This window comes from Xiphias gladius, chromosome 7, assembly GCF_016859285.1.
Source record: "Xiphias gladius isolate SHS-SW01 ecotype Sanya breed wild chromosome 7, ASM1685928v1, whole genome shotgun sequence".
NCBI classification, from domain to species: domain Eukaryota; kingdom Metazoa; phylum Chordata; class Actinopteri; order Istiophoriformes; family Xiphiidae; genus Xiphias; species Xiphias gladius.
Genome location: NC_053406.1, coordinates 14,616,501 through 14,643,355, shown reverse-complemented (window position 1 = coordinate 14,643,355; position 26,855 = coordinate 14,616,501). Strand labels below are relative to the sequence as shown.

The window sequence follows — 26,855 nt, the reverse complement described above, 5'->3', positions numbered from 1 at the left end:
CTTGGGACCAATTACAGGGAAAATAGAGACAATGTTTTGGTACTTAGTTAGGTGTGTTACATTTAAGCGTGTTTGTTTATTTCCATCGTAACAATTGCTCCATTTAAACCATACTAAATATTTATTCATGATTAACTCAGTACAAACTTAAGTGTCCGGTAAAAATGTTGAATCTCATGCTTGCCTGTGGAGAAATTCAGCATTGGTGCTTGTTCAGCTGACCTGCTTTGCACTAACTAAAAGACTTAACTCAAACTGACGATTTTAACTGCTGTCAGTGTTTACCCACCAACTGACACTTCAACTGCGTACAGTGCACACACTTGAACTGTACTACTCTTACCACCTACACATCATGTGACATTTCAGTCACTTTTATCGGTTTCACTTCGACTGAGATTACATCTTCATTGAGCCCTCTTAAATTTTCAAATGCTGTTTTGGAATTGCATCCACTTTGGCAGCTTCAGGGTCGTTTTTATAGAGACGTCTGTCCACAGAGAAACACCTGAACAACATCAAAATGGCTAAATAAATCTCTTGGTCTCAGTTCGTCTATTTTACAGTGACTCCACGTCAACTAAAAGTCCAGCTGTTTTCAGCACTTCCAACTTTCACTGACACTTCAAACCCTTTCAGTTGTTCCGCTGACACTTCAACTCCCTGTGCTGCAAATTCAACTGTAATTCTCTAAAAACATTTCCCAAACTACTGTAAAAATTTTTTAAAATATTTCAAAAGCTTGTACGGCTCAACTGTAATGTGCGACTGTCACATTTAACTTTTTTTCAGAAAAGCCTTTCCTCCTTTAACAATCCGAACGTGCAGCTTACTGCACTGCACTACCTTCCGCCTGACCCGCTCCTCCTCCTCCCCCCGCCAAAAAAAAAAAAAAAAATGCATTAATTATCCAGGGTGTGTTGCTGGTTGGCCAGTCCGTGTCTTCCTCTCCCCGGCTCAGCAGCTTCATTGGTCAGCCGCTCTCTTGAATGAAGCGCCGCAGAAACCTGCAGGCAGGAGGACGCTGTGCGGGCCGCCGCAGGGAGAAACCGGCGCACAGCGACACGACCCGGCGGAGGGGCTGCGGTGGTGGTCGGACACCGGTTATCTGTCGACCAGAGGCGGCTGGCTCTCTCCCGGAGAGTGAATGAGGTTGATGCTGCTCTGCTGCACGTGGAAGGACGAACGCATGGGAGAGGAGGAAGGTGAGAGGCTGCGGGGTCTTTATAGCCGCGGGTGGCTTTCGGCGGCGGGGCGGGAGGTGCGGAATCGGCGGCGCATCCTCTGCCGCCCAGAACCACAGAGGATGCTGCACCGAAACTGGCAGCGAACAAAAATTGCTTCGTGCCGTTTTCCTCACCTCGGGTGTCGTTTATTGTTTCTCATAAGCAGATGAGGGTGCAGCAAGGGTGGATCTGCAGGGAGCGTCAGGCTGCGTGTCCGTATTGTGCTGCAACTGAAGCCATGTTTCCTCTCTGAGAGGATGCACCCATCATGCTTGTATGCAGTGTTCACCCTCAGGCCATGCACACTCTTCCTTTGCAAGCAATCCTCTAACATGGCCAAACATATTCTGCTGATAGACAGGTTGTTACATTAATAAGATAAAATGCGGACTTAGCGGGGTGATTCGTGGGAAAAAAAATTACACCAATTTATGAGAAGCAGCTTAAAGTTACAGCCTTGCCCAGCATAACATAAAGGTCCTACAAAGTAAAACTTAAATGAACACACTAGGGGCATTTTCCTGCTGTGGAGCTGCACATCTAATTGTTACCCTTAGACTCTCCTTGTTTGTGACGGGTACATATTTAATAATGGAAATCAAAATGATAACAGTTTTTTTAAAAACCTTCTTTTACTTGACTTGTATTTTTATTTGTCATGTTAAGAAGACCATTAAATGCGGGGTTGTGAGATGATTGCAAGATGATTTACAGAAGAGGAAAGCCAAAAAAACCACAAATGAATGCAAAAAGAGGGGAGCAATTTTTTAGTTTTCCCTCTAATCTTTACTTTTTTTAAATTGTAAATTACTGACTGTTTTTTCTAATAAAATAAGGAAAAAACCTGGAAGCTGGGAACAGCTGCTCTAGAAGAGGCTTTGGTCTGACACACTTTGCCTCGCCATTAATATTTTGGTTCATTTTCTGCATTAAGATGTGATGTTGTGTACGTTTGGAGTGTAGTTCCTGAGATACTGTACACTGCGACTGTACTGCGGCTGCCAGTCAGGTTCACCGAACTTATGGATAAACCTTTTATGTGATGACTCACTTTGCATTACAGTGAGTGTAGCTTATGTGGATGAAGAACTGCTGCAAGTCACCGTGTTTGTGCGAGAAACAAGCAGGGAGGGGTGGAGCACATATTCCAATACCCGCACAAGTTATACTGGATGTGTATGAATGTGTTTGTTTGCCTTTACTGAGGAATTTGTGTTTTTGTCCGAGACCTTTGCAGACAGCAGAGTACAAAAGGACACAGGCTATCAGGGGGAGAAATGCTCCAGAGATGAGTTGAAAAATATGAATTAATAAAGAGGTGAGGTGAAAGGAGAGGACAAACCAGACCTTCCTCTTAGCCGATCCGATGAATAAAACTGCTGTAGCAGGGCCGCTCACGCAGGCTTCACAGGAATGAGCTGACCACACAGGACGTCTGCCAACACAGTTTTCAAACCTAAGTGCTGACAAAATAATACCTGCCCTCACAGCATATTATCGATACACTGGCACCAATATCCAGATGTTCAGATGCAGTGGGCAGGTGTGTGTATTGTTGTTGCTACAGATGTTTGCATTTTTGTTTATAGCCGTTTTGTATTTGAGTGATGGCACGCATGCACATGTTGCTGGGTGTGTTACAAAATGGACTTTGGCACACATTATTACCAGCAGCGAACGCATGGCTGGTATTGCTTTCACCTTATTTGTCTGTGCGCGTGTGTGTTTGTGTGTCATCACGGCAGAGTGTGGTCCTGGAGACATCAACTGTAGTTTATAGCCGTTTTGTATTTGAGTGATGGCACTAATGCACATGTTGCTGGGTGTGTTACAAAATGGACTTTGGCACACATTATTACCAGCAGCGAACGCATGGCTGGTATTGCTTTCACCTTATTTGTCTGTGCGCGTGTGTGTTTGTGTGTCATCACGGCAGAGTGTGGTCCTGGAGACATCAACTGTAGTGGGAACAACCACAGAGGCGGTTTTGAGTACTTCGGCAGGTGTTTATATGTCTGTTTATCTTTCTTGTTTGTCTTGTCCGTCGATGGACAGATTTTGTCCATATAGCCTCAGAACCGTGGAAGATACAGTGACGACATTTTGCGTGTGTGTAGTTGAGGTCAAAATGAAGGCCAAATTTGTAGATGGATGTGTAGTAATGTAGTAAGGACTACTGAGCACTCATGGGTTGGAACATCGACATATGACAGGTGTCGCAGCTGGTGTGACCCCATCGCAAGATGGTCTGGAGTTTAATTTCAGTTTTCAGTTAAATTATTTGAAACTGAAAGTACCTAATGCTGTGAGTAAATACAGTCTGTGATTGATTCTTTCCTTTTGGTTGTTTTTGTTGTTGTCTGTGTTTGTTTTCCCTGTTAGTTGCAGAAACACACCGATTTTCTTGCAAAGTATTGCAAGAAGTTCGAAGAGCTCAGAAAATAAAGAACTAGAGACCATCTTGGGATGGGATCACACCAGCCGAGACGCCCGTCAACATGTTGACGTGCCGACCCATGAGTACTCAGTAGTCATGGGTTGTACCACATCCATCTGCGAAGTCAGCCTTCATTTTGATCTCAAAGTTTCGTGACTGTGTCTTGCACAGTTGTGACGCTATCGCAGTGAAAAAAATCTGTCCACAAACCAAACGACATTTAAACACCTGCCAAAGTGCTCAAAGCAGCCTCTGTGGTAGTTCCTGCTACAGTTGATGTCTCCAGGATCACATTTTGCCATGATGACACACACACACACACACACACACACACACACACACACACACACACACACACACACACACACACACACACACACACACACACACAAGGATGAAACAATACAAGCCCTGCTGTCTCGGCTGGTAATAATGCAGCTGGAACACGAGGGAGTAGTAGTAATCATCTGGAATCCTCTCTTATAAATTATAATCCTGCTAATATCAGACATGCTCTCAGTGGCTGTGCGATTATTTACAGATACACAATCACCAAGGATGAAATGCACTTAACTGGTTGTCACATTTATACTGTATTTGTTGTTACTTTGCATGTCAGCGTATTGATGCCTCACGTAAAATGGTGTTTGATGTGTTCTTAGTTACAGTAATATTTATGTTATGTAATCTAATTTTTGTTATTTGTCCTTTCTGATGACATTTTCTGCTGCTTCCTCTTTTTAATGCATTACAGAATAAATTGCCCCATGTCTGCCAAATTGCTTTTCCTGAAACTCTAATCATAATTAACATTTTCGTCATTGGAGAACGGGAGAAGGGATTTGTGGTCTGCAGCTAATGACGGTGGACTCATGCAAACGGTTTTTATCAGAATGTGTTCAAGTCAAAGGAGAAACTTATCTATTGAAGAACAAGGACCATATGTTTTTTCACAAGAAGTAAGAATATTTGTATGTTACCTCAGTTCATCTAATGTTTTGAGCACAATCGTTAGATATGAAAGTTTAAAGAAAAGTATTGAGTGTGTCAGTTAAATTTAGAGAAGTGGCAGCCTGTCATGGTCAACCTGGCTCGATGCTGTTTGTTCCCCATCCCCCATCAGCGTCTTCCCCCTTTGACCAGACTATAAATTTTAGCTCCACTGACACCTAAATCTCTTCAGGTAGTATCAGTGGTGTTACGTACAAATTTTTCTGCACTCTGGTACCAAGTGAGTCTGGATCGGTTTAGCCCAAAAACAGCTGATAAGATAGTACTTGTCGCCAAAAATGGTGTAATGTAGTATGCAAAAAAATAACCATTACATCTTATTTTGACAAGAGTATTCTGGAATGATTAATAGAGATTTGAATCGCTGGCTTAAAAAGCTATTTGACTTAAATAATGATGAATATTTCTTTCTTGGTTTTGATTTAACTTGATTTTGGAAGCAATCCAGTTCAGTAGCAATTAGCCTTAACTTCACTAAATTTAATAAATAAATCGCAACAGTTAGAAACTGTCCTTATCCAACGGTAAAAAAAATGTTCAGAAATTTTTGTAAGATTGGACGCATAAAGTCGTGTTTCCCTTATTTCACTAAACGCTTATGATTTGATACCAAACACTGAAGACTTTCCATTAATCAGTGCAATGCAACAAATCAGTGGTTACACCCTTGCTGAGTAATGGTCTCATTAAAATTGCAAGTTGGCCATCTGTGGACACCAACAAACCAGGGAAAGTTATTTGTTTGTTATATTCATGTGTTTTGCTCCTCTGTCAGTAATGATGAAGGATTGTCAGAGACACTGTGTGTTTGATCTCTGGTCGTCTTGGAGCTTCAGTTGGATATATGAACCAGTGGTGTGTGATTTGCATTGAAGGCAAAATAAAGACAGATATAAAGGTCACATGCAAACACACATAGGCACTTATTACATCTCATTATAAGAACTGCCATTGATTTTATGCTCACAGTTATGTGCTGTAAAACCTGGACCTGAGTCATTGTGTACACACAGTATGATCTTTGACCCGTTGTGTTCCTGTTGTTATAGCTGGGGGAAGTTTGCCCGTTTGTGCGGGATGCAAACAGAGGATCTACGATGAGCAGTACCTCCAGGCCCTCAACACTGACTGGCACACCGTCTGCTTCAGGTACTGTTCAACACACACTTTGTGTATACCCACCCCAACATGTTAATATGGACTTTATGAGCTTGCACGCTTTTTTTTTTTTTTTTTACTTGGGGGCAGCGGAAAAAAGTTGTGGACAAATTAACATATCGTTGCCTTTTACATTGATTTGGTGAACTTGTTTACAGACAGTTTATTTACACATCCAGCAGTTATGGAGCAATAAGGAGAATATAATTTCAATATTTGTCCTCTTTTAGTTCTGTTTTTGGTCTCTACCAGCTTCTGACGGAAAAGTCTGCCTCTTTAGCTGCTAAATCCTCCACTATGTTCACCAGCTAGTTTGCTAACTGTGTCTGTCTGGGTTTTGGGGCTGAGCAAGTAGTGTACAGTCGGCTTTTAAAGCATTTTTATCTAAAAACAGCTGCTATGAGAGCAGTGAGACTGAACCAAAACAGTAAATGTAGGGAGCGGCTAAACAATGAGTAAAAACTCACTATAAAGCTCTTTAAAGGCTGAGGGTAGCGGCAGATTCAGGTGATAATTCTCTGTTGTTTCATCACGACGACAAGACACCTTTCACATTATCATTTGATAAATTGTATTATGAAAAAATTGATTATTGATGCTTTAAAGGCCAGCGATACAGCAAGTCTCTGTGCTGGAGCGGATGAATGAATGGAGGAGTATAGACCTGAAATGATTAGTCGAATAATTGACTAGCTGCTTGGCAGAAAATTAATCAGTGAGGCGCCATGGTTGTCCTTAAAAAGACTAATAATTAAAAAATGAAGTTTAATTAGAAACTAATTGTTCCAGTCATTCTCCAAGAAAAAATACTGGTTTGGTTTGATGTTTTCAGCTTCTCAAATGTGAGAATTTGATGGGGTTTTTTTCACATTTGAGTTTTACTGTATCCAACCCTATTTTTCTTCTGCATTTTTCTTCTGCATTTATCTGCTTAATTTTTCAAGAAATAACAAATGAACAGGCCACACCTGGCCATGAAACTGTTAGTCAATTGTCCAATTACTTTTGAGCCTCTGAAAATGAGGAGCTATGTATAAAAATGGCTGAAATTCCTAAATGTTTGATCCGATCATTTTTGTTAAACCCTTTGAATTAAAGCCAAAAGTCTACACTTCAGTTACATCTCGATTTGTTTGTTTCAATTCCTTTGCGGTGGTGTACAGAGACAAAATTATGAAAATTGCCTCACTGTCCAAACACTTATGGACCTAACTTCGTTCGTGCCTTAGTCTTGAAACTCCTTTCTTCTCAGCCACCTTCTCTTTTCCTTCTTGTGAGAAAAGTCCCGTGACGTGACGTCAAATCGCTTAGGCAAGAGACTGGTTTAGTGAGTTTTGTGAACAAGATGCAATACCCGACTCATGTAACTCATCTTTACGACCTGCAAACATTACAACATCCTCCAGCCTTCAGGTTGAAGGAACTGGCAAACAAGAAGAAGAAGATATTATACTATTAATTTTATTTATTGTTATCAAATTTACCTCGAATTTAATATAGCTTCAGAGTATCAGACCTGTTGCTGCCACTATGATCAACATTTCCACAGTGGTCTGTGTGTTTGGTTTTAATTTCCAAAAGTTTTGTTTGGAGAGAAGAATAGGCAGGTTTGTGTTTCAGTCTCAGGCAGGCTACTCTCTATAAGAGGTGCTACATTTTGTAACATTAAGTGCAGTACATCTCTGACACGTGAAAACCGAAGCTTTACTATGGACTAATATGATTCGAATTTGAATATGAAGACTGTGAACAAAATGTCCTCTTCTCCGTTAGATTCTGGTAAATTATCTTACAGCCTGTTGTGTGTGTGTTTGAGTTGTGAGACTCTGTCTGTGTGAAAGAAATTTTATTCACATTTTTGAATTTTAACCAGTATAGTGATTTTTAATAATGAGCACCAGCCCTGTCTATTGAACTGATCAGATGTCAGGAGACAAAAACACAGGAGTTCTCAATATTTTGGTGAGTGAGGATCAAATTTAGGAGCCTGCATCCATTTATTTATTTTTTTATTATTATGATTTAATTTTTCAATTATTATACATTACTGTGATTCAAGTGCTGTCCTTTGAGTATGATTGCATAAATGATCTCAACAAAACCTTCTCCCCACATAAAACAGTGGACGATCAAATTACCATTTTTCTAAAAGACTTTAAGGACGTCTCCTCCAAGTTGAATTAAAAATTAAGTGGAGTGGTAAATGTTGGTTAATTTCTTCATCAGTCAAGCTTGACTGTGCCGAGAGAGAGAGTAGAAAGAGCATGTTACGCTACAGCTATGTCCAGTCATAATGAATGGATTTCAACATTTTTCTCCAGATATAGGCTTTCTCTCTGTAAAAATCTTTATGGAAGAGTTTATGGATTCTATGGAGCTCATACCTCCGTTGTGGCTGTGTTTTTTTTTTTGTTTTTTTTTTTTGGCTTCATGTTGATGTTGATTCTTTAAACACAACAGAAGGCCATTTGAGACTTCCACCAAGAGCCTCTGTCGAGCTGGGAAGGAAGTAAGAAGTTATGCTGTATATGTGAAATTTTAGATTCTTACACAGCAAGTACAAACAATCAAACTAACTATAAAGGGAATTTCCCCTTTATTAAATGGAAAACAAATATTATTATATGCATGTAGCCTTCCTTGACAGAAATGGATTGATTCGTTTTGGGCTTTGTTTGTTTTTTGATGCATCTTCTCTCACGCACTGGCCAGTGTTGTTGTTTTTAGATGGTTCTGTGATACTGCAGCAAAAAAAATCGAGATCTATGCTTCAAAATTCTCATTAGCACTGATAATCTCATTAAGTTGAGACAGGAGAACTTTACTTTGAAAGTGGGGCTGTTGCTACAAGACTTTTCTATATATTATTAATAGGACACAGTTGTTGATCTTGCTGCAGCTTTTGTAGCTGATGATCTTGTGTAATATCTTCGCCTCTTTTTCGCCTCTACTCTCTGTGTCTCACATCCTTCTGCGAGTCAACCTTGTTTCTGACAGGAGATCAGACAACCTTGTCGAGGAGTTCTCTTGAAACACGTAGCTTGTCGTTGTTTGCAATTTGTTACCACCCACAACATTCAGAAATCAACCGGCATTTGATTCGTACCCTTGTTGTAATATTATAATAATAATCTTTATTAACAGAGACTTTTTTCAAAACCCCACGCTACGCGCTGCTTCACACAGGGCAGCAAATTAAAACAGACAAATCATAAAATCATTAGGTGTAAAAAACAGGTAAAAACCAATTATTTTTTAAGACACGAGAAAGGAAAAGGAAAAAAAAACGATTTTACCAAAGAAAAAAAAACTTAAATCAGGAAAGACTCTTCGATCAAAGTAGGTTTTAAGAAAGGATTAAAAGAAGTCACTGAAGGGTGGTCTCAGTGCTGAAATCATCAAAAACTAGACTGCAACTTTTCAAAAATTTTATTGTTTCCCACTGCAGAAGAAAATTGCTCGGACAGCTTTTCAAAACTTTTTGATATAAAAGGTAAATTGGAAATAGGTCGATTGAAAACAATTAAATTCTCATACAGAGATGGTGTTAACTTCATTTGTTGGACAGGTAAACACCCGACAACGTAGCTAGCGTCAGCCGCATGAGGTAATATTTGCTGTTCCTACTTTATAGACAACATCACCTCACCACAACTCATTCAGTAATATTTTACAAACATCCAACTGTATGCTCATCGTGCCTGCTTTTGTTAGCAGCTTTGTTGTTGTTAGTTGGTGAGTTCACAAGAATAAAATGAAAGGCTGAATGTGAAACACGGAAACTTAGCATGAGCACTGTGGCTTCATCTCATCTAAGTTAGTTTTTATTTCCTCGAAGAGAAACTTCCTTAAAAAAGCTGTTGTTGTCAGCTGCTGTTAGATGTTACAAAAGGGCTGCCTTTCAATGATAGCACATTTACACATTTAACTCAGGTTTAAAAAATTTTCAAAATGTTTATGTTTAAATGTTTATGAAATGCAGCAGTTAAAGCCGATGTTTGTCTCCTGATCAGTTTCCCCATCAGTCGCCATCAATGTGTCACAAATGATGTCTGAATGGGAAAGCTGAGGAGGCCATCTGGGCACTGGGCAAAGAGGTTTTGTCGTATATATGTGTGTGTGTGTGTGTGTGTGTGTGTGTGTGTGTGCGTGCGTGTGTGTGTGTGCATGTGACGAGAGAATACAGATAGGCAGTTACATCTGGCTGCCCTGAGTGTGTTTATGTGTGTGGACTCATTTAACACCTTTTCTTTATTTGCATATTCTTGCACTTTGTGCTTTCGCTGAAAATAAAAGCACTGCTTTACATTTCTTTCTGAAAGGACTATCATTAAGTGTGATGTCCTTGCGGTAATGGATTAACAAATAGGCCTACTGGACATAGGCCCAGGGGCCCGAGATGTCAAGGGGCCCCTGGGCCAGAGCCTCTATATGCAGTGACTGCTAATATTTCTTATTTGAAAGTCAGAGAGCTCAGTTAAAAGACACAGCATGACCACAAAGAGATGCAAAACGATCAGAAACTGTAGCTTTCAGTCTGGGTGTCCTGTGTAGGAGGGGTGGGGGGGCCTTTTACCTGGCTCTGCCCAGGGGCCCATTTTCTCATAATCCGTCTACACTCAAACTCCGTTGAGGTGCCAGATATCACCCTGCAGCTTTAAGCCCTTCTGCCCACCGTGTAGTGACACAGCACGTATCAGAAGTGTTGAATTTCTAGAAGTAAAGCCAGTTACTAAGTCTGTAAAAAGAGTTATTGTCTCCAAGAAAGTGTTGCATCCTCCCAGAAATCATTTTGATTTTTCCACCATGTCTGAAAATTAGAGGGAATCTTTTTCTGACCCAGATCTAAATCCTCAGGGGGATTGGGGGGGCAGGACTGTCATGGAAAAGGAGGATTTAAGATGGCTTTGCTAGTCGGACAAGACTTCTGTGCAAAATTGACTGGTGGGACCGGGGAACGGCGCTTAAGTCCAAACAAAAAAATGTCCAACTGCAGGGCCTATTGCTGTGAGGGAGCATTACTTCACTTAAACGGAAGTGGAAATGAGAAGAAGAGAGAAGCGCTGGGATGGAAAATGAAAGTGCCAGCGTGTTATTTAGAGACTGTGGGGAGTCCCTTAGGTGGAGAAAAAAAAAGAACCTGCTGCTAAGAAAGTAGCAGCGGCTCGCTGTACTGTAGGTTCCATGGGAAAATCCAGCCGCGCTCTCACTCTGAACTGTTTCCACACTGGCTGTTTTTTGCTGACTTTTGTGTGTCCCAACTCAACTGTACAGACTGCAGAATCCAGAGACTATGCTGTCCTTATAACATTCATTCATTGCCAGGAATGACTAGTAAACTGCCAGCATGGTTTTTATTGATCTTGTGAATCAGTTTATGATTAGACTTTGGCACTTACTTTTCCATCATCCCACAAAATGCAAGGATTTGTATGGATGTATGGATGAATGTATGGATAAAGTTTTACATTCTTGTGGTCTAGTCTCAGAGCGCTAAGTGAGAAAATTGAGTTTTTCATGTCTCATACAGTATTCTCTTGTGTTCAGGTTTAGAAGCAGTAATTTGTCGTGCCTTTTCTTTTTAAATACATCTTTCTAGTTTCACATTAACATAACTTGATCCCAGACTACACGACATTTGACATTTGTTGCTGTACACGTGCGTGAGGAGTAAACATGACCAGAAAGTATTCCTATGGAAAACTCGAACAATACAAATACCAGGTTGTTAAGACAGGTTGTGACAAAAGGATAACAATAAAATAACACTAAGAAAAAATGAAAGACACTTAAAGGATGAAAATGGTTTATTGTGACTTGGGTCTTGTTTATGTAAGTGTGGCCGTCATTTCTATCAGCTATAATCACATTGTACTCACTAAAGGCACCTATTACACAATTGTGTTAGTTTATCGCATGTCACCCTGTGCAAGATGTGTTGAATAGAAATTGTGGTCTCCGTCTGTGTCAGAGTGTACGACATCAACTTGAAGCATGTCAGACTGTGAAGTGAAAAAAGGAAAAGATATATGAGAGTAGAGACATGTAATCAGCTTGTGTCATCCGTCTACGCTGCTCTTTTGTATGGAAAATGCTGAAAAATATTTCATTATTTTTCATTATTCACGCATTCATTATTTCTGAGAAGGACTCTCTAGAAGCTTCTCAGTGATGGCTCTCATCAGGGAGCTCCTGAGTGAGTTTGATTGCCTTCACTGGGGTTTTGAGGGGATTTGGTTAAAGTAACTCTGGACATTGGAGAAACGATGACACATGTGTAGTACGACGGTAGGTAGCATCATTATGACATGATTCTGGAGTCTCCCCCAACCTTGATTGCCTCCTGGGAATGAGGAATAAGAGGATTTGTTGTATTAAGCTTATTAGCATTTTGTATGATCCTTTTGGTTTTGTGGTTTTTATTCACTGTATGGAATATACATTATATATTTTCATCTTCTTATCTTCAGTCATTACTTAAATTCGATCATTTAGTCTGAATCACCAGCTTACAGTAATTCAAAAATAATTCTCTTTCCATGTTTCTTTTAATAATAAAACAGCCTTGGGAATGTGCATGAAACTGGATAAAGCAATACTGAAAATGTACATCTTTTCAATATCTACACATTTTAACTCCAGCTCTGAAAACTGCAGTGTCTCTGCAGTACAGCACAGCACTGGTCTGTTCTCAATAAACTATTTCTGCTTGACAGTCACTGCCCCAGCTGTTGTCCCATAGGACTACAGAGGCTTGTGTTTTTGTTAGCGCTAACAACCTCCTTTTTACATCCGGCGTGCATCTACTAATGACGTGTAGAATCAAAAGCATGCTTTCTGATCGCATACTGTTCTCGAACGTTAGCGATGTAGTAACACTTTATTGTGCACATTTTCATGCAGACACACACACATAGCTGTTATGCAAAACAATGTGAGAGTGAAAATAGTTTAGTCAAGACTGCACTTTGTCAAGGATGTGCTGACACAAAGCCTGCAGCTCCCATACTGCCTTCCTGTGCTGTAGGACACATTTCTGTCAGCGTGGGTTCCTCTACACCCTGACTCACGTCTGCACGACCCGCATTACTGCCACTGTCTTGAGAAAAAAAAGCTTCTGATAATTGATTGTTTGCGTTTTGTAAGTCCGAAAAGTTGAAACAAAAGATTGAAGCAAACAAAAGATAATGAAAAACAACAATCACAGTGCAGTTGTGGGAGGTGATCATTGATTGGTAAAATATCATCTGCAGCCGATTTTGCCTTCCAGCTCCGTCAGTAAAAGACGACATGCAGGGCTGCAGTGACTCAGCTGTTTCTACCTGCAGATGAACTCTGCCTGGTAACAGAAGCTGCAGGACACGATGGAGGCAGATGAAGATGATTCATGGAGCCTGTGTGTCGGATTGTTTACTGAGCTGAGGTAGAAAATAAATCTTAATGCATTACGTGGACACTAGACTCTTACAGGGTTGATGGTTCAGTAACGTTAATGAGGTGAGGTTATGAAAGCAGCGAAGATTCCCCCGAGGAAATGGAGTTATTACGTATGTTAATTACCTCTTAGGTTCTATAAATAGTCACAGAAAAGGAGAACAAACAAAGCTGTGTAGATTGAGTGATGTTTAGTAGAGCTTAAGAATGAGCTGATTAATTGATTGATGGAAAAATAATCTTCTACTATTTTGATAAATGGTTAAACATCATTTTAGTCATTTTTCAAGCACCGATGCCAAACATTTGCTGGTTCCAGTTTCCCACATTTGAGGACGTGATGCTTTTCTTTGTCAGATATGATATTAACCTGTAATATCTGTGGATGTTGGGCTGTTGGCCAAATAATATAAATATTGTCAATACATTACCTTGGGCTGTGGAACATTATAACGTTACAAGGCATTTTTCACATTTTTATTAATTTAAAAAATAATCGGTGATCATTTTTGTTAATAGAAATAATCGTCAGCTGCAGACCTAATGTTTAGTTTCACTTATCAAATATGGCACTGTCAGTCACAGGGTTAAAATTATAAAAAATGAATGTGATTTAAAATTATGTAAAAATGTGCATGAACTACAATTAGCATTTTAAAACTCTTATGTTGCCCACATGCTTCATTGCTGTGAGCAGATGGTTTACACCGTGGGCTGGCATAAAGGAAAAAAGTAAACATATTTGGTTTTATAACAGAAATGTAAAAAATGTGAAATGATTTTGCTCATCCCATTTTAACTGTGAACAGGTCCAGGTCCTTAAAAGTAGCCAGACAACTGTGTTGGTGCAGCCTAAAGCTGCAGTACTGTATGTATATACGGATCTATATTAATCTACAGAGGATGGTTGCTATGGTGACGTTTGGCTGAGATCTCCATGTGGGATTCAGCCTCCATCATTTACTGACATTTTCACTGTAACTCACTGTAACTCAGGTAGACATCACCAGTGGTGGAACAAGTGTCCGCAGTGACTGACATATTGTCATATATCACATTATTAGATTTTTAATAGTGATGTCTCAATGTGTAAGCAGCATTTTACTGTTGTAGCTGCTTTAGGTGGTGCTAGTTTTAACCACTTTAGATACAGTGAGTTTAGTCCAGTGCTTTCCAGCCCAGGGGTCTGGCACCATCCTGAAGCTTGGGACAAGCCAGCCAAGAGTAGCCGAAACCTACAAGAGTGGACACACCACACAAAGATTGTTTCCACCAACTTACACAGATTTTTTAGTCTTTCACAGGGACGAGCCTAAAGGCGTGCTGTCCAACCACATCGGAAACCAAATCAGTTTATATTTATTTTGAATGGCCAAACTGGAAGGTAGAGTGTTATCATGATATCATTTTGAGTTCGGGTGAGATCCTCCGTTTCAGTTGTCCAAGCCTCTCCCGCACCACAAACCTTTCTTTCTTATATGTTTACTAAAATCTTTATGAGAACGACTGGCAGCAACCAGATCTGAAGACCTAAGATTAGAATCTTTACGTATCACACACCATGGGATTTTGTCGGCTGACTGTCAACACCAACCGTTCCAGACTGAAACAGACCCGGTTCAGCGTGGTCCAGTTAGTCAGTCGTAATGCATGTACACTCTAGTCTCGGAGGTAATTGAAATGTAAAGTAAAAAAAACAACTGTCTCCTTGTCAGCTGAGGAGACGGTGAATTCAACAGGGAAAATACAGACAGTGTAAAGGAAATTTCCGAGGGTTGGACTTGTCTGTTTTCAGTTATTTATAATGTTTAATCTTAACTAACCCAAACTGAGGTATTTTTAGTGCAGCAGATTTAGCATCTGTTATCAGGTGTTAGTCAGGGGAACTGTGTGTCACAACCTGAAGGATGCTAGATTTTTTAGGCTGATATGATAACGATATTTGAGGGTTTAAACAAAAATCATATATCGGTATATATCTTCTATTGTTTAAAAAGGTTACATGAACAAACATTTTTAATAGGGATCCCTTGAATTTAGATATTGTGACTATGATAGTTGCTAATGGGGACATTTTACAGCTGAAAAATAAATTTGTCACTGCTCTCGTGGTCAAACTGTTTCTAAACTACGTGAAACATAAAATTTTACATTTCTGTATTGTAATTTACTTTTTCTTATTTGCTGACACATACACTGATAACAATATCTGTTCAATGTATCCGTGAGGCTCTGCTGTGTGACCCCGTGAAGATGTCTGAAGATGTTTGGATGAGTCCCAACAGTTGGTTGATGAAACTGACAGAAGTGTAGACAGTGTCTGACTGAGTTGTCTGAGGCTGCCCGAAATGACTGTTTCTGCAGAGGTTGCAGCTAAATGAGTATCTGCTAGTGAGGTTGCACTACAGCTCGTGTGATAAAAGAGGAGATGCTGTCGCACGTGAACCTCTGCCTTGTCCTTTAGAAAATAAAGCACCCCAGGGGCTCACGAGAGCAGGTTTGTAAATCAAATTGTTTGAAAGGAGGTGGAAGGGTTTAATAGATGATGATAAAAGGCAAATCTGATTTGTGCTGCCAGAATCTTTAAACGTATTGAATAGTGCAGGAAATGAGCAGCTTCACATTACAAGGGCGGTTCAGAGCAGAGTCTTCATCAGGTTTCAAAAGAAGAAATAAGCAGCCATGTGATGTCACAGGGTCATGTCTGCTCCCGCAGGGCGGGCAGACGACAGGAAATAGTCAAGGAAGAAGTGTGACCCCGTGGTGCAGCTGCACTGAGGGAGGAAGTAGAGGAAGGGAGAGACACAGTATAGAGGGAGAGTGCCATTGATGGTTGTGTCAGCGAGGCTGCGAGGCCAGTCGAGCTGTTAAACATCAGAGCTGCTGACATGAGTCTGTCTTCTGACTGTCAAAACAAGACCCTCGCTCCCATGGGTGACATGTCAGCAAAGACCCAACGCAGCGGGAAACGACTGCAACACAGAAAGTAAGTGGACCAGTGAATGTATGTCGGTGAATGATTATTGAGCTTATAGTCTGATGATGATGTCGCGCAGGCCTCGGAGAGTGAAATTTATGAAAAAATTATGAAAAAACAATCTTAACCAAAGGTTCACTCACTCGCTTGTTCTGTTTGCTCATTTGTGCAGTCAGCTGAATAGGGCTGCAACTGAAAATTATTTTCATTATCGACTAATCTGCAGGCAATTTACTCGATTAACTGAGTAATCCTTTTTGATACTAAAAAATATTTTTAAATGTCCATTACATTGACCTAGGACACAAAATGAAGGCATGAAACATCTAATTTTGTCCGACTAGCAAGTCCAGAATCCCCAGATCTTATCTATTTACTATAATGTACATGACCTTTGTGTGTTTCACTGCTTAACTTAGTATAATACATAAAGTATTGTAATCAATAATGATTCATCAGTTATTATGTCTTTTAGTCGACTAATCGATTAATTAACTAATCATTGAAGCTCTGCTGTAGACTTTAACAGGAAATAGAGATGAAATTAATATAATGACCAATTTTGCCCCAATTTTAATGTAATTTGCACTATTTCTTTAAAAGAAAAAAAGTCACAATTATTTCAAACACTTTTATTAGAAACAAATTTGAACTAAACTCAAGTTTTTGGTATTTTCCTTCCTAATATAGAAGTTGCAAGTAAAACTTATTTTAGTTATTGATTACTCTGTCAGTTATTTTCTTGATGAATCGAATAATTATTTGGCCTATAAAATTGTCTTACCAACAGTCAAAAACCCAATGATATAGTGTTCATTTTCGACATAAAGAATAGCAGAAAGACCTCAACGTTGAGAAACTCAAATGAGGCTTTTCTTTCCTGCAGTAAATCTTTTCAACCCTAAACCGAACTCTAAACCATAAATACTGGTGATTTGCTCTGTTTTTAGATGATCAGTCAGGTGGTTCAGCTTACTGTCAGACCAGCTGTGTTTCACTTCCCATCACGTTTTCACACAGGAGCTGTTAAACTGGCACGAACGTGACAAACGACAGCTTCATCATTCAGTGCTTAAAATGCATAAACAGCACTCATTGTCTTAATTCAGACCTACAGTGTCTATGGAGAAACAGGACATGTCAGAAGGATGTAGTTATTGAAAAGCGGTCTGCAGAATTTACTAATTTCTCTTCATGTTGTCTCTCACTTCCCTAATTGTACAGTAAACATTTGCCCATTGTATAAATCACACTTCTGTCTCTCTGGATCCAAAAATCCCCTGTGTTTGACGATGACTTCTCTCTTTTCAAAGCAAGACGGTGAATCAAACCCTGCTGTCCTCCTACATGTGACTGCTATTGATGTGGACTTTATTGTTATCACTGAATGTTTCTGTCCTGACATGATATTATATCATATCATATCGTATATTATTATATAAGCCAGCATACATATGGCTTACACCGTCAGCTTTAACAAACCTGTGTTTTTCCACAAGTTTACATACTGGTGCCATTTTTTGTTCTAACATAGTTTTTGTATCTCAAGACGGAAGCCATGGGAGTTAGCGTGTGTGTGTGTGTGTGTGTGTGTGTGTGTGTGTGTGTGTGTGTGTGTGTGTGTGTGTGAGTGTGAGGCGAAGCAGTTATCTAGCACTGTCAGGACAACATTGTGTTTATACATACATACTTAAATTTAAACATATTGGTACGACTTTTGTATAAGGCACCATTAGTCAGTGGCTCTGTAACTGGGTAATATATCATTTACTAATGCATAATAGAGCAGCAAACAAATTTTGGGTTGCCAGGTTGTGGCCTCCTCCAGCATGACACTTTGCTTGTCTTATTAGCCAGCTCTTTAATTCATTAGGGAGACCCCTCCTCTCCACTGGAGAGGCTGCACTGCAGGACATCTGCACCAAAATCCATGTATAAACTGCCTATTAATTAACATGTACAACTGCAGACTTGACGGATTATCGTAGAACCCTTTATTAATGGTTTACCAACATGTATAACTGCAGACTTGATGGCTTGGAGGGGTCTCTCTGATGATTTTAAGTGCTAGCAAAGTGTCATGCTGTTCTTCAACCCGGCAACCCAAAAGTCATTCTTAGTATCTGCTCATTACCTGCTGGTAGTGAATGATGAGTCTGTCAGATGTATTAAACTGGTTCTAATCTTGATCACTGGCTGTGAAATTCAAACCATATCAGACATGGACTGTCAGTAACACATGGATGACAAGTCTGTACCTTCTGATTTTATATACAGTTCATTATTCATAACTACATGTACAAACACAATTTCATTTTTAGTTATCCAAATTAATACCTTTTAGTGTAGTTTTTAGTATGTTTACAATACATTAACATGTTCTAACAGTCCTGTGTCAAATAATACTATTGTTGTTGGATTCTGTGATTTCCTCTATTGCATGTTTGTGGTTGTGTGCTTATATTGTATGTCCATTTCATATTTTGAATCATGTTTGCTACTGTAACAAAGGGGTTCGGTAATTTAACTTTTTTTTTTTTATTAAATTTTTTCACTCACTAATTCATGAAAACTTTTTTGGGTGGGATTAAAAAAAAGCACCCTCCCCCAGCCTTTCAGTAAATTATTTTTTGAGGAACTACAGTAAAACAGGTAACCAGGTCCTTTTTTCGGGGTTAACTAAGATTTTCCATCAGATTGGTTCCCCTTCTATTTGGACTTGTGAATCCTTTTTTCCAAACAGCCCAGCTCAGTGTTAAAAACCTGAAGCCGTCCTACTGTACACATACATTTTCTTCTTCAAACAGGAAGCTCTAAGGTGCTAATGTTGTACTTTAGTGGGATATGAAACTTCATCTAACTGTGTTTGAGTAGGCTGTTTTAGAGCTACATGAATAGAAATTTAGCTTGTCTTTTTTTTTTTCATATCAAATATAAGAATTGTGATATCAAATCTCTCTTTTTTTTAAGCTATATTCAAGTGAAGCCTGTAATTTTAAAAATAATTCATAATCTCTTTTCACACTCATTCAGTGACACTTTTCTCTCTCACTGCACCAAGAACGCCTGCTCCTCCTCGCTGTAACGCGCCAGGGGTTCAATCCTGCTGATAACATTTGCAGAGAGGAGAAAGGAGTCGTCCTGTGTGTTGGTGCATTTTGATTAATAGCCTGTGCCAGAGCCCTAACCTTTGGCTCTCAACACAGTACTTTTTGAAAATTCAATCCTGTCGCTTTTGGAGCGGATAGAGTCCAGACTTAAACCCTGAATGTGATTAAATAAAGGAAGATTAACGCCCTCATTCTCTTTCTATTTAGTGAGTCCTGTTACTGTCAAATTTGACCTTGAGAATTTTACAAAAAAATATACAGTCTTTGCCTTCATTCACCTTTGCCGCTTGAAAATACAGTATATATTGTACAAATAGCAGGCTGCAACTTTATTAGCTTGCTTGAAAAACGAAAACTATGGATGCTTAACTTAAGCAGTAACTCTTTATAATTATGTGACAGTTTGACATTAATTTGAATTCGGCATTAAAATGGGAAATTGTCATTTGAACAACAAAACATTTTAAACTAGAGTGGCACTCAGTTGAGTGCGTACCCGTGCCGCGGCCAAATATTGACAAAAATGTCAAAAAAAAAAGCATCTCGCAATGTTAAGGAAAGTGATAATAAAAAAATAAAAAAATCCTGGATCCGCCCCTTTAATCGGAGCACCAAAATTAATAGGTTTCTTCCCTGGGCCATGCTCTATCCCTCCACCACGTTTGGTGCAAATTGGTTCAGTACTTTTTGTGTAATCCTGCTGACAAACTCAGGGGAAAACCTAACCTCCTCGGTGGAGGTTATAAGTGATACTACTGAAAATTGTGTTTGCAATTTAGGCTGCTTTTTGAGAGACTTACAGATGTTTCATTTTTAACAGGCTTATAATTATAACTTATATATATAAGTTTAACCACATTCACTGGTAGGTTTAACAGTAGAGCACAATGTAGAACAAATGACACCAGTAATAAAATAGGAACAAACGTAAAATGAGACTTAAAACTTAAAAATGAGTCTATTAATCTATTGTCCCAGTGCATGCTGGGAGGGTTCACAACACACATACCTCATGTTACCTGCACTCACGTGATCAGCACTCAGCCAATCATATGCTGATCGTGGTTCCGACACTCTGCTCATTTGGCCTTTATTTTAAAATAAAAGCGCACAGCTACTCAAGATAACTTCGTTAAGGCTCAACAGATCAGTCCTCAAACTGCATTCAAAAACCCAAATGAGCTGGATGAGAATCAACAGAATTATTTTAGACTGATAGCCTAAATTAGTTAAGCCACATTTTAAGAACAGGGCCCAGAACTAAGAGGAGACAATGTTCTTGTCTTTTTCTTCAGTCCAGATCAAATGAGCAGAACTACCCGTGTCAATAGACTCTTTTCACAGCAGACGTTTTAACATGTCAAAGCAGGAAAAGCGCAGGTGTATAACATCAAGTATAACATCAACAATGGCTTTGTTCCCTCAAGTGTCCCAGTAAGCCATGGCAGTACGTGACCCTACACAACACCATAGCCCTGGAACTGGCTCACCTACATGAAATTCCACTAGTTTCACTTCATATATTAGTGTCCCTCTGTTTGTGTTTAAGCCCAGAGTTGGGAAAACAGACTGTAAAAGAGACCCGATAATGAATGTGGGCTCTGCTGTATTTCCTGAATCCTGCTAAACAACACTCATCATGGTTCCCAGACCTTGCTGAAACCTTTTTGCATTTCCCCACAGTGGAACAAGTGCGAAGGCCCCAGACTGACTGTGCTGACGGCCAGCGAGTCCGGGTAGCTTAACAGTCACAAAGAAAACTGCTGCCGTACGCATCATTTACTCACTGTCTGCCAGGACTCCTGTTTACCAGCTGAATAGACCATCAAGCCCCAAATAAAGAGACTGTCTCCCACATTCTGAAACATTTGTTCAGCAGAGCCGGGCCTATGGAGGGCGCAATTATTTCCACTGATTAAAATGCACAACCTGCTTTCCTCTACTGCATTTGTTTTTTTGTTTTTTTTTAAGAGTAGCAAAAACAGAGTATTGGAGTGGTCGATTACGGTGGCAGCGCTGCTGAGCTTGTGTTTGCAAAGGTCAGGGGAACACTCAAGTACAAAGCCTGTCAAGATTAGCATACACTACCCTAGCACCAGATGTTCGCAAAGAGTACGGCACATCTGTAGCTGATTTTACATGGAAAAACAGAACTCACCTCATTAAAAAGAATGTGGTTATGAATAGTCCACGTGAAGGTGCAATTGGTGGAATTGATGCTTTAGACTATGAATACAGCATATAAATGTGAGTTGTTTTAGGATGAAATTTTCTTTAGAAATCCTGATCCTGTTTGGAGACTTATAAAGTACATATACAGATTTTCAACTCTGTTGGAGGTTTAACTTTTTTAAATTAATATTTAGTTATAAAATATACACGATTCTGCTGAAGCTCTCATGATTTCATAGGCAGAATCTATTACACTGGTCTCTTTTCTATAATTTCCATAATTTTTCACTACATAAATACTTCCTATGGAACAGCAAATAAGAATTAATTACAAGATACTTTTTAAGAAGAACTGTTTCAATAAGAGAATGATTTTAGTAGGACAACGTCTTGATTTTGAAGGCCATCCTTCTATCTTATAATGAATTTATGAGTTTTCCAAGTAGCCCAAAGATGAGGCAATAATTTGTGATGCAATCCCAAATGGTGCAGTCATCGTGTTATCTTCTGCTTCTGAAAGAGAAGAAGGAATAATACCATAATTTGATCCCAGTAACATGTACTGTATATACATGAAGATTGTCCATTTATAAGTCACAATGCAACCAGTTACATTATTCATCACAGTCTTAGATGTTAACAAACAAACAAGGTAAAATAATGCATAGATGATACTCAGTGAAGCGAGCAGGAAAGGACAAAGGACAAAACAACAATATTTTATACATTGCAAATCTGATTTTGATCTTTTGAAAGTATCATATACCTCCTAGTATTTAGTGCCACCTTTAATATATATCTTGATGCCCTGAACTAACAGTTCAGTCAGACCAACGTCCACCAAGGTTTCTCGTCTGGTGTGGCCAAAAGCAGGAGAGGACAGGAAATGGCGTGGGTTGGGTTGTAAACACAACCTGCAGGAGCTAGCGAGGCTAGCGGGCTAACATCCGCGGTCCACAAAGTTTTAAGTTAAACAGCGTTAAATCAAACATTTTACTGTGATAAAGCTCTGTCACAGACCCTCACTACAGCCCAACTGCATCTCTCCCTTTCTGCTGCTTGTATTATTTCACCTGCAGTTATAAAACAAGAGTAGAAACAGACTGTGTTTCCTGAGTGAAATGTCAGTTCCACCCCCCTGTCAAACCAGCTGGACATTGGAGGGCAAATTTTGATGTGACTGCAACATTGGTCAAAACAGCAAGGTCATAAAAACTATATCTGTATATGAAGAAAAAAAACCTCGAGCATCATAGCAAAAAATGTTTTACTCTCTACTTCTTTCTTAAATTGCTTTTTTTAAAATATCTGCACTGGATAGCTTTTATCCTATTGTAAATTCTGCTTAATCAATAAAGTTTTTAAAAAAAAAAACAGGTCAGGGGAACAGACTGAAGCCTGATTGGCTGAGGGATTTCCTCCTACAGAGCCAGTGGGGGGGGGTCAGGAGGAGGCAATGAGGTAATGCTTTCTTTTTATGTGAGAGGGTGACATCATCGCTGTGGCATTCTCCGTTGCCATGGAGAGGGAGGAGGGAGGGGGATGTGGGGGCTGATAAAACAGGGGGCACATAAAGGGATTTGTGGGAATGAGATGAATGTGTCTGTGATGGGTGTGTTCATGTGTGAAAGCAAACAAATTATGCCAGTTTATATTTTTTTCACTTTTTATTTTTAAAATGTCTTTATTTCTAACAATTAAGTACATTTAACAAGGGGGGGGGGGGGAAACAACAACAAAGTGTGTGTTTTTCTTCTGTTGACTTTGTGTCCTTGACTTTATCCAAACTGAGCTATGATAGCGACTTCCTTGTTTGCAGAGAAGGTGTCATGGTGTCCGTTTTTCCATCGCATACTGCATGTGACCATCCATTGTTTAAGACTGGGAGGTTCCTCTTTATACCAGTTTTAAGTTTAGTTTAGTTTTGCAGGTAACCAGTAGATATTTACAGAGATTCAAGTCACATCTAAGTAAACTTTTCCTCCTATCAATCCCAGATAAAAAATTTCTTACTGTCCGTAGAGAATCTCAATTAAGGGCTGAACATATATTCCTCCAACACATGCTAATCTTTTCACATGGCCAGAAAATGTGGGAATGATTAGCATTTATGTACCCGCATGTCTGTTGATTACGGATATGTTTATTTTTAATGTGATGTGTGATGTAAAAACGAATTAATTTTCTTTAACCAAATCATTATCACTATGGGTCTGTAAACCCTGATGCAGTTTCAAAATTATTCTCAAATTCGTCTCTTTGTATCCTGCGACCAGTTCATCAGTCACTAAATATAAAAGTAGATCTTTGTTTTCAAGATCAAATTCATTTTTCAATTTATAAAAACTTATTCTCTACAGAGCAGTTATACCTTTGTTTTTCAACAGTAAAATTGTTCTGATAGGTAGATTTGTTTATGAGGATACTGTATTGTCACACAGTTAAATTTGCATGTGTAGGTTTTATAATTGTCTTTTAGTTTTCTGGTAAATATCTGAGGTGGAAATCTTGGCTCTGGACAAGGAATCCTAGTCTATATGTGTCTCTTCTGAGAGGGAAGAGAGGGGTCTCCCCCAGACAGTCTGCCATTTCCTCAGCTAGACTTTCACTAGAGACCAGTCTATGTCTGTGTGTGTGTATGTGAATGTCTGTGTGTGTGTTCATCCCTCTAACCCACGACCCCCCTGTCTCTTTCCCAGAGGTTGTTTTTACTCTCTGTCTGCGAGGATTTCAGCTTCGCCTGCAAGTACAGTAACAACAGCTGAGCACTCTGACGATTTCATCCAGTAGAAACATTTGTGTCTGTCACTTTCACACTCCAAATGCTTGAGCGTCATCGTCTAATTTTTCCTGATTTTACTGGAAGGCTGGGCCGACCGGTGTATTGGCTTATTGATCACAGTTACTCAAAGCGTTTCTGCTGTCTTTGCAGATAGAAAGAAGATGGATGTCCTTCTGAGCTTCACACAGATGCTGGAAGATTTAATAATTAATGAGGAGATACACCCGTGTGTGTGTTTGTGTGGGTCTGTGTGGGGATGTGTGTATTTAAGAGGTGTGGCTTCTCGTAAATCTTTCAGCTTTGCATCTGTCACTTAGTAGTGATCCCGCTCCACACCTCTACCAAGATACACACACCGTTTCCTTTTGACTCCTCCTGCTTCCTTTAGCAGTGTCAGCCTGTGCGTCATTTAATGACCTATGGCTACACACACACACACACACACACACACACACACACACACACACATACACACACACACACACACACACACACAAATGCTCACAGACACACATCATAAAATGCTGACCAGAGCTGGATGCTCAGCAAGGTTTGTGCAGGAGTCAGATTAAAGTCTGGTTTTATTTTACTGCGAGGCATTCGAGGGCTCATCTTAAAAGAAGTTACGCTGAGTGAGTGAGTGAATGAGTCAGAGAGTAAATTACAAGAGCTGCATGTTTGTATATAGTTACATGTTATATACATACATATTGCTTTGTTCAAATTAGAGCTGCTACAATTAGTCGATTAACAGATCAGCTGATCGACAGAAATATAATCGGCAACTATTTCTATTTTAATGGTTTCAGTCATTTTTCAAACAAAAATAGTGAAAAATTGCCAAAGATTTCTCAGTTTGACCTTCCCAAATTTTACGATTTGCTGTTCTTCTTTGTCACGTATGAGTATAAACTGAAACAGGAAATTCAAAGTAATCACATTGGGCCCTGGGCAGTTGCGATTTTCAATATTTTGACTTATTATAGACTTACATTTGATTTATGGAAAAAATAAGATTAACTGCTAATCAAAATAATCGCTATCTGCAGCCCTACTTCAGATGTATACTGTAGCTACATGTGGCAGAAAATAAAAGCACGTGCATCATCTTGGTTTTAGTTGAACAGCTGCTGGGCAGATTCATTTCTGAGAAACAGCTGACATGTTAAACCACAAAGCTCCGCATGTCAGTTCAGCTTCACCAACAGACAGCTGATATAAGGGAAACATTTACCCCTAATAAAAAATTAATTGTCTGTCTGCATAACTACCATTTCCCTGTATGTGTGTAAGTGTTTCTGTATGACCTTAACCCAATTCATTTTCACAGACAGATGACTGTCGTAGGCCTGCAACTAATATTTTTATTGTTGATTATTCTGCTGATTGTTTTCAGTATTCATCGATCATAATCATTAAGTCCATAAGATACCAGAGAATAGTGAAAAAATGCCACCAACGGACCAAAACCTAAACAAATTGAATTCACTACCATGAATGACAAAGAAAAGCAGTAAATCCTCACATTTTAAAGGCTGGGACCAGAACATATTTGAAATTTTTGCTTTAAAAATGACTGAAATTATGAAGCAATTGTCAGAATAATTACAGATGAATTCTTTGTTGATCGACTAATTGCTTTAGCTGTAGTTTAAACTCTTTAACAGTGAGTCATGTAACAATAAACTGTTGTGTAACATCTTTTTTATGTATCGACCGTATCAGCTGAATGGTTACATACAGTATGATAATGCAGACAACGTCAGTCGGTCCACCACTTTGTACCAGATTTACATATCTCAACGACTATTGAATGGACTGCCATTAAATCTCTTACAGACATTCATGGTCTCCAGAGGATGAATTGTGATCGCTGCGGTAATCCCCTGACTTTTCATCTAGCGCCATCCATCCAGTCAGAAGTTTGATTTAGTTATCTCAAAACCCATCAGATACATCTTGTGAACCCTTGGAGGGGCCTTGGCTCCTTGGTTGCGTAACACTGACATAAATACAAAATATTTTTTCTAAGAGTATGAAAACTAGCCTTCACAGATCACAGACACTGAGTAAGTATATGTGACAGTACTGAGCTGGGGTCAGATGTTAGACGAGAGGCTGGGGAAAAGGCTGCCTGCTTTTGACCTGGAAAAGGAATTTATTACTCTCTCAGACACTTTTAGCTAATTCCATCAGGGTTTTGAGGGGGTGGGGGGCAGATGCAGATTTACTAACACTCCTCCCTTGTTCTCATCTTCTCTGTCATTGGTTGTTGTCTGACCCTCGGGGAATCCAGCTGGGTTTCATAGTTTCTGAATTCTGCTTTGCTCCCTCTCACTTGTTCGTAGGGGTTATTCCTAGGGGTCTGAGCATCCTGGGCAGCCTTTTCTTTGACTTTTTTCTTGTCTTCTGGGTCATTGTATCTTCAGTCAATCAAACCGTCCATGTTTTTTAGTCTTTTTATTTGCCCTTTCTGACATTGCTTTTTCCATATACTCTCTTACAGATTTTCTCAAACTCATTTCTCTCTCTGTTGACCTTGAAAATC

The 26,855-nt window shown here is 39.4% G+C and overlaps 1 protein-coding gene across 2 annotated transcripts in view; it reads left to right on the top strand.

Annotated features, from left to right (window-relative positions):
• Positions 1-1,136: 1,136 nt before the first annotated feature.
• limk1a (LIM domain kinase 1a) overlaps positions 1,137-26,855 on the top strand; it is a 57,013-nt gene continuing 31,294 nt past the window's right edge. Inside the window, exons 1-2 of one of the 2 annotated variants that reach the window (XM_040130977.1) lie at positions 1,137-1,205; positions 5,724-5,823. In XM_040130977.1, the coding sequence (XP_039986911.1) occupies positions 1,148-1,205; positions 5,724-5,823 (158 nt within the window). In that variant the 5' untranslated portion in view covers positions 1,137-1,147. Of the gene's footprint in view, positions 1,206-5,723; positions 5,824-16,102; positions 16,253-26,855 lie in introns of those variants that run through there. The other variant, XM_040130978.1, reaches the window with a different exon arrangement.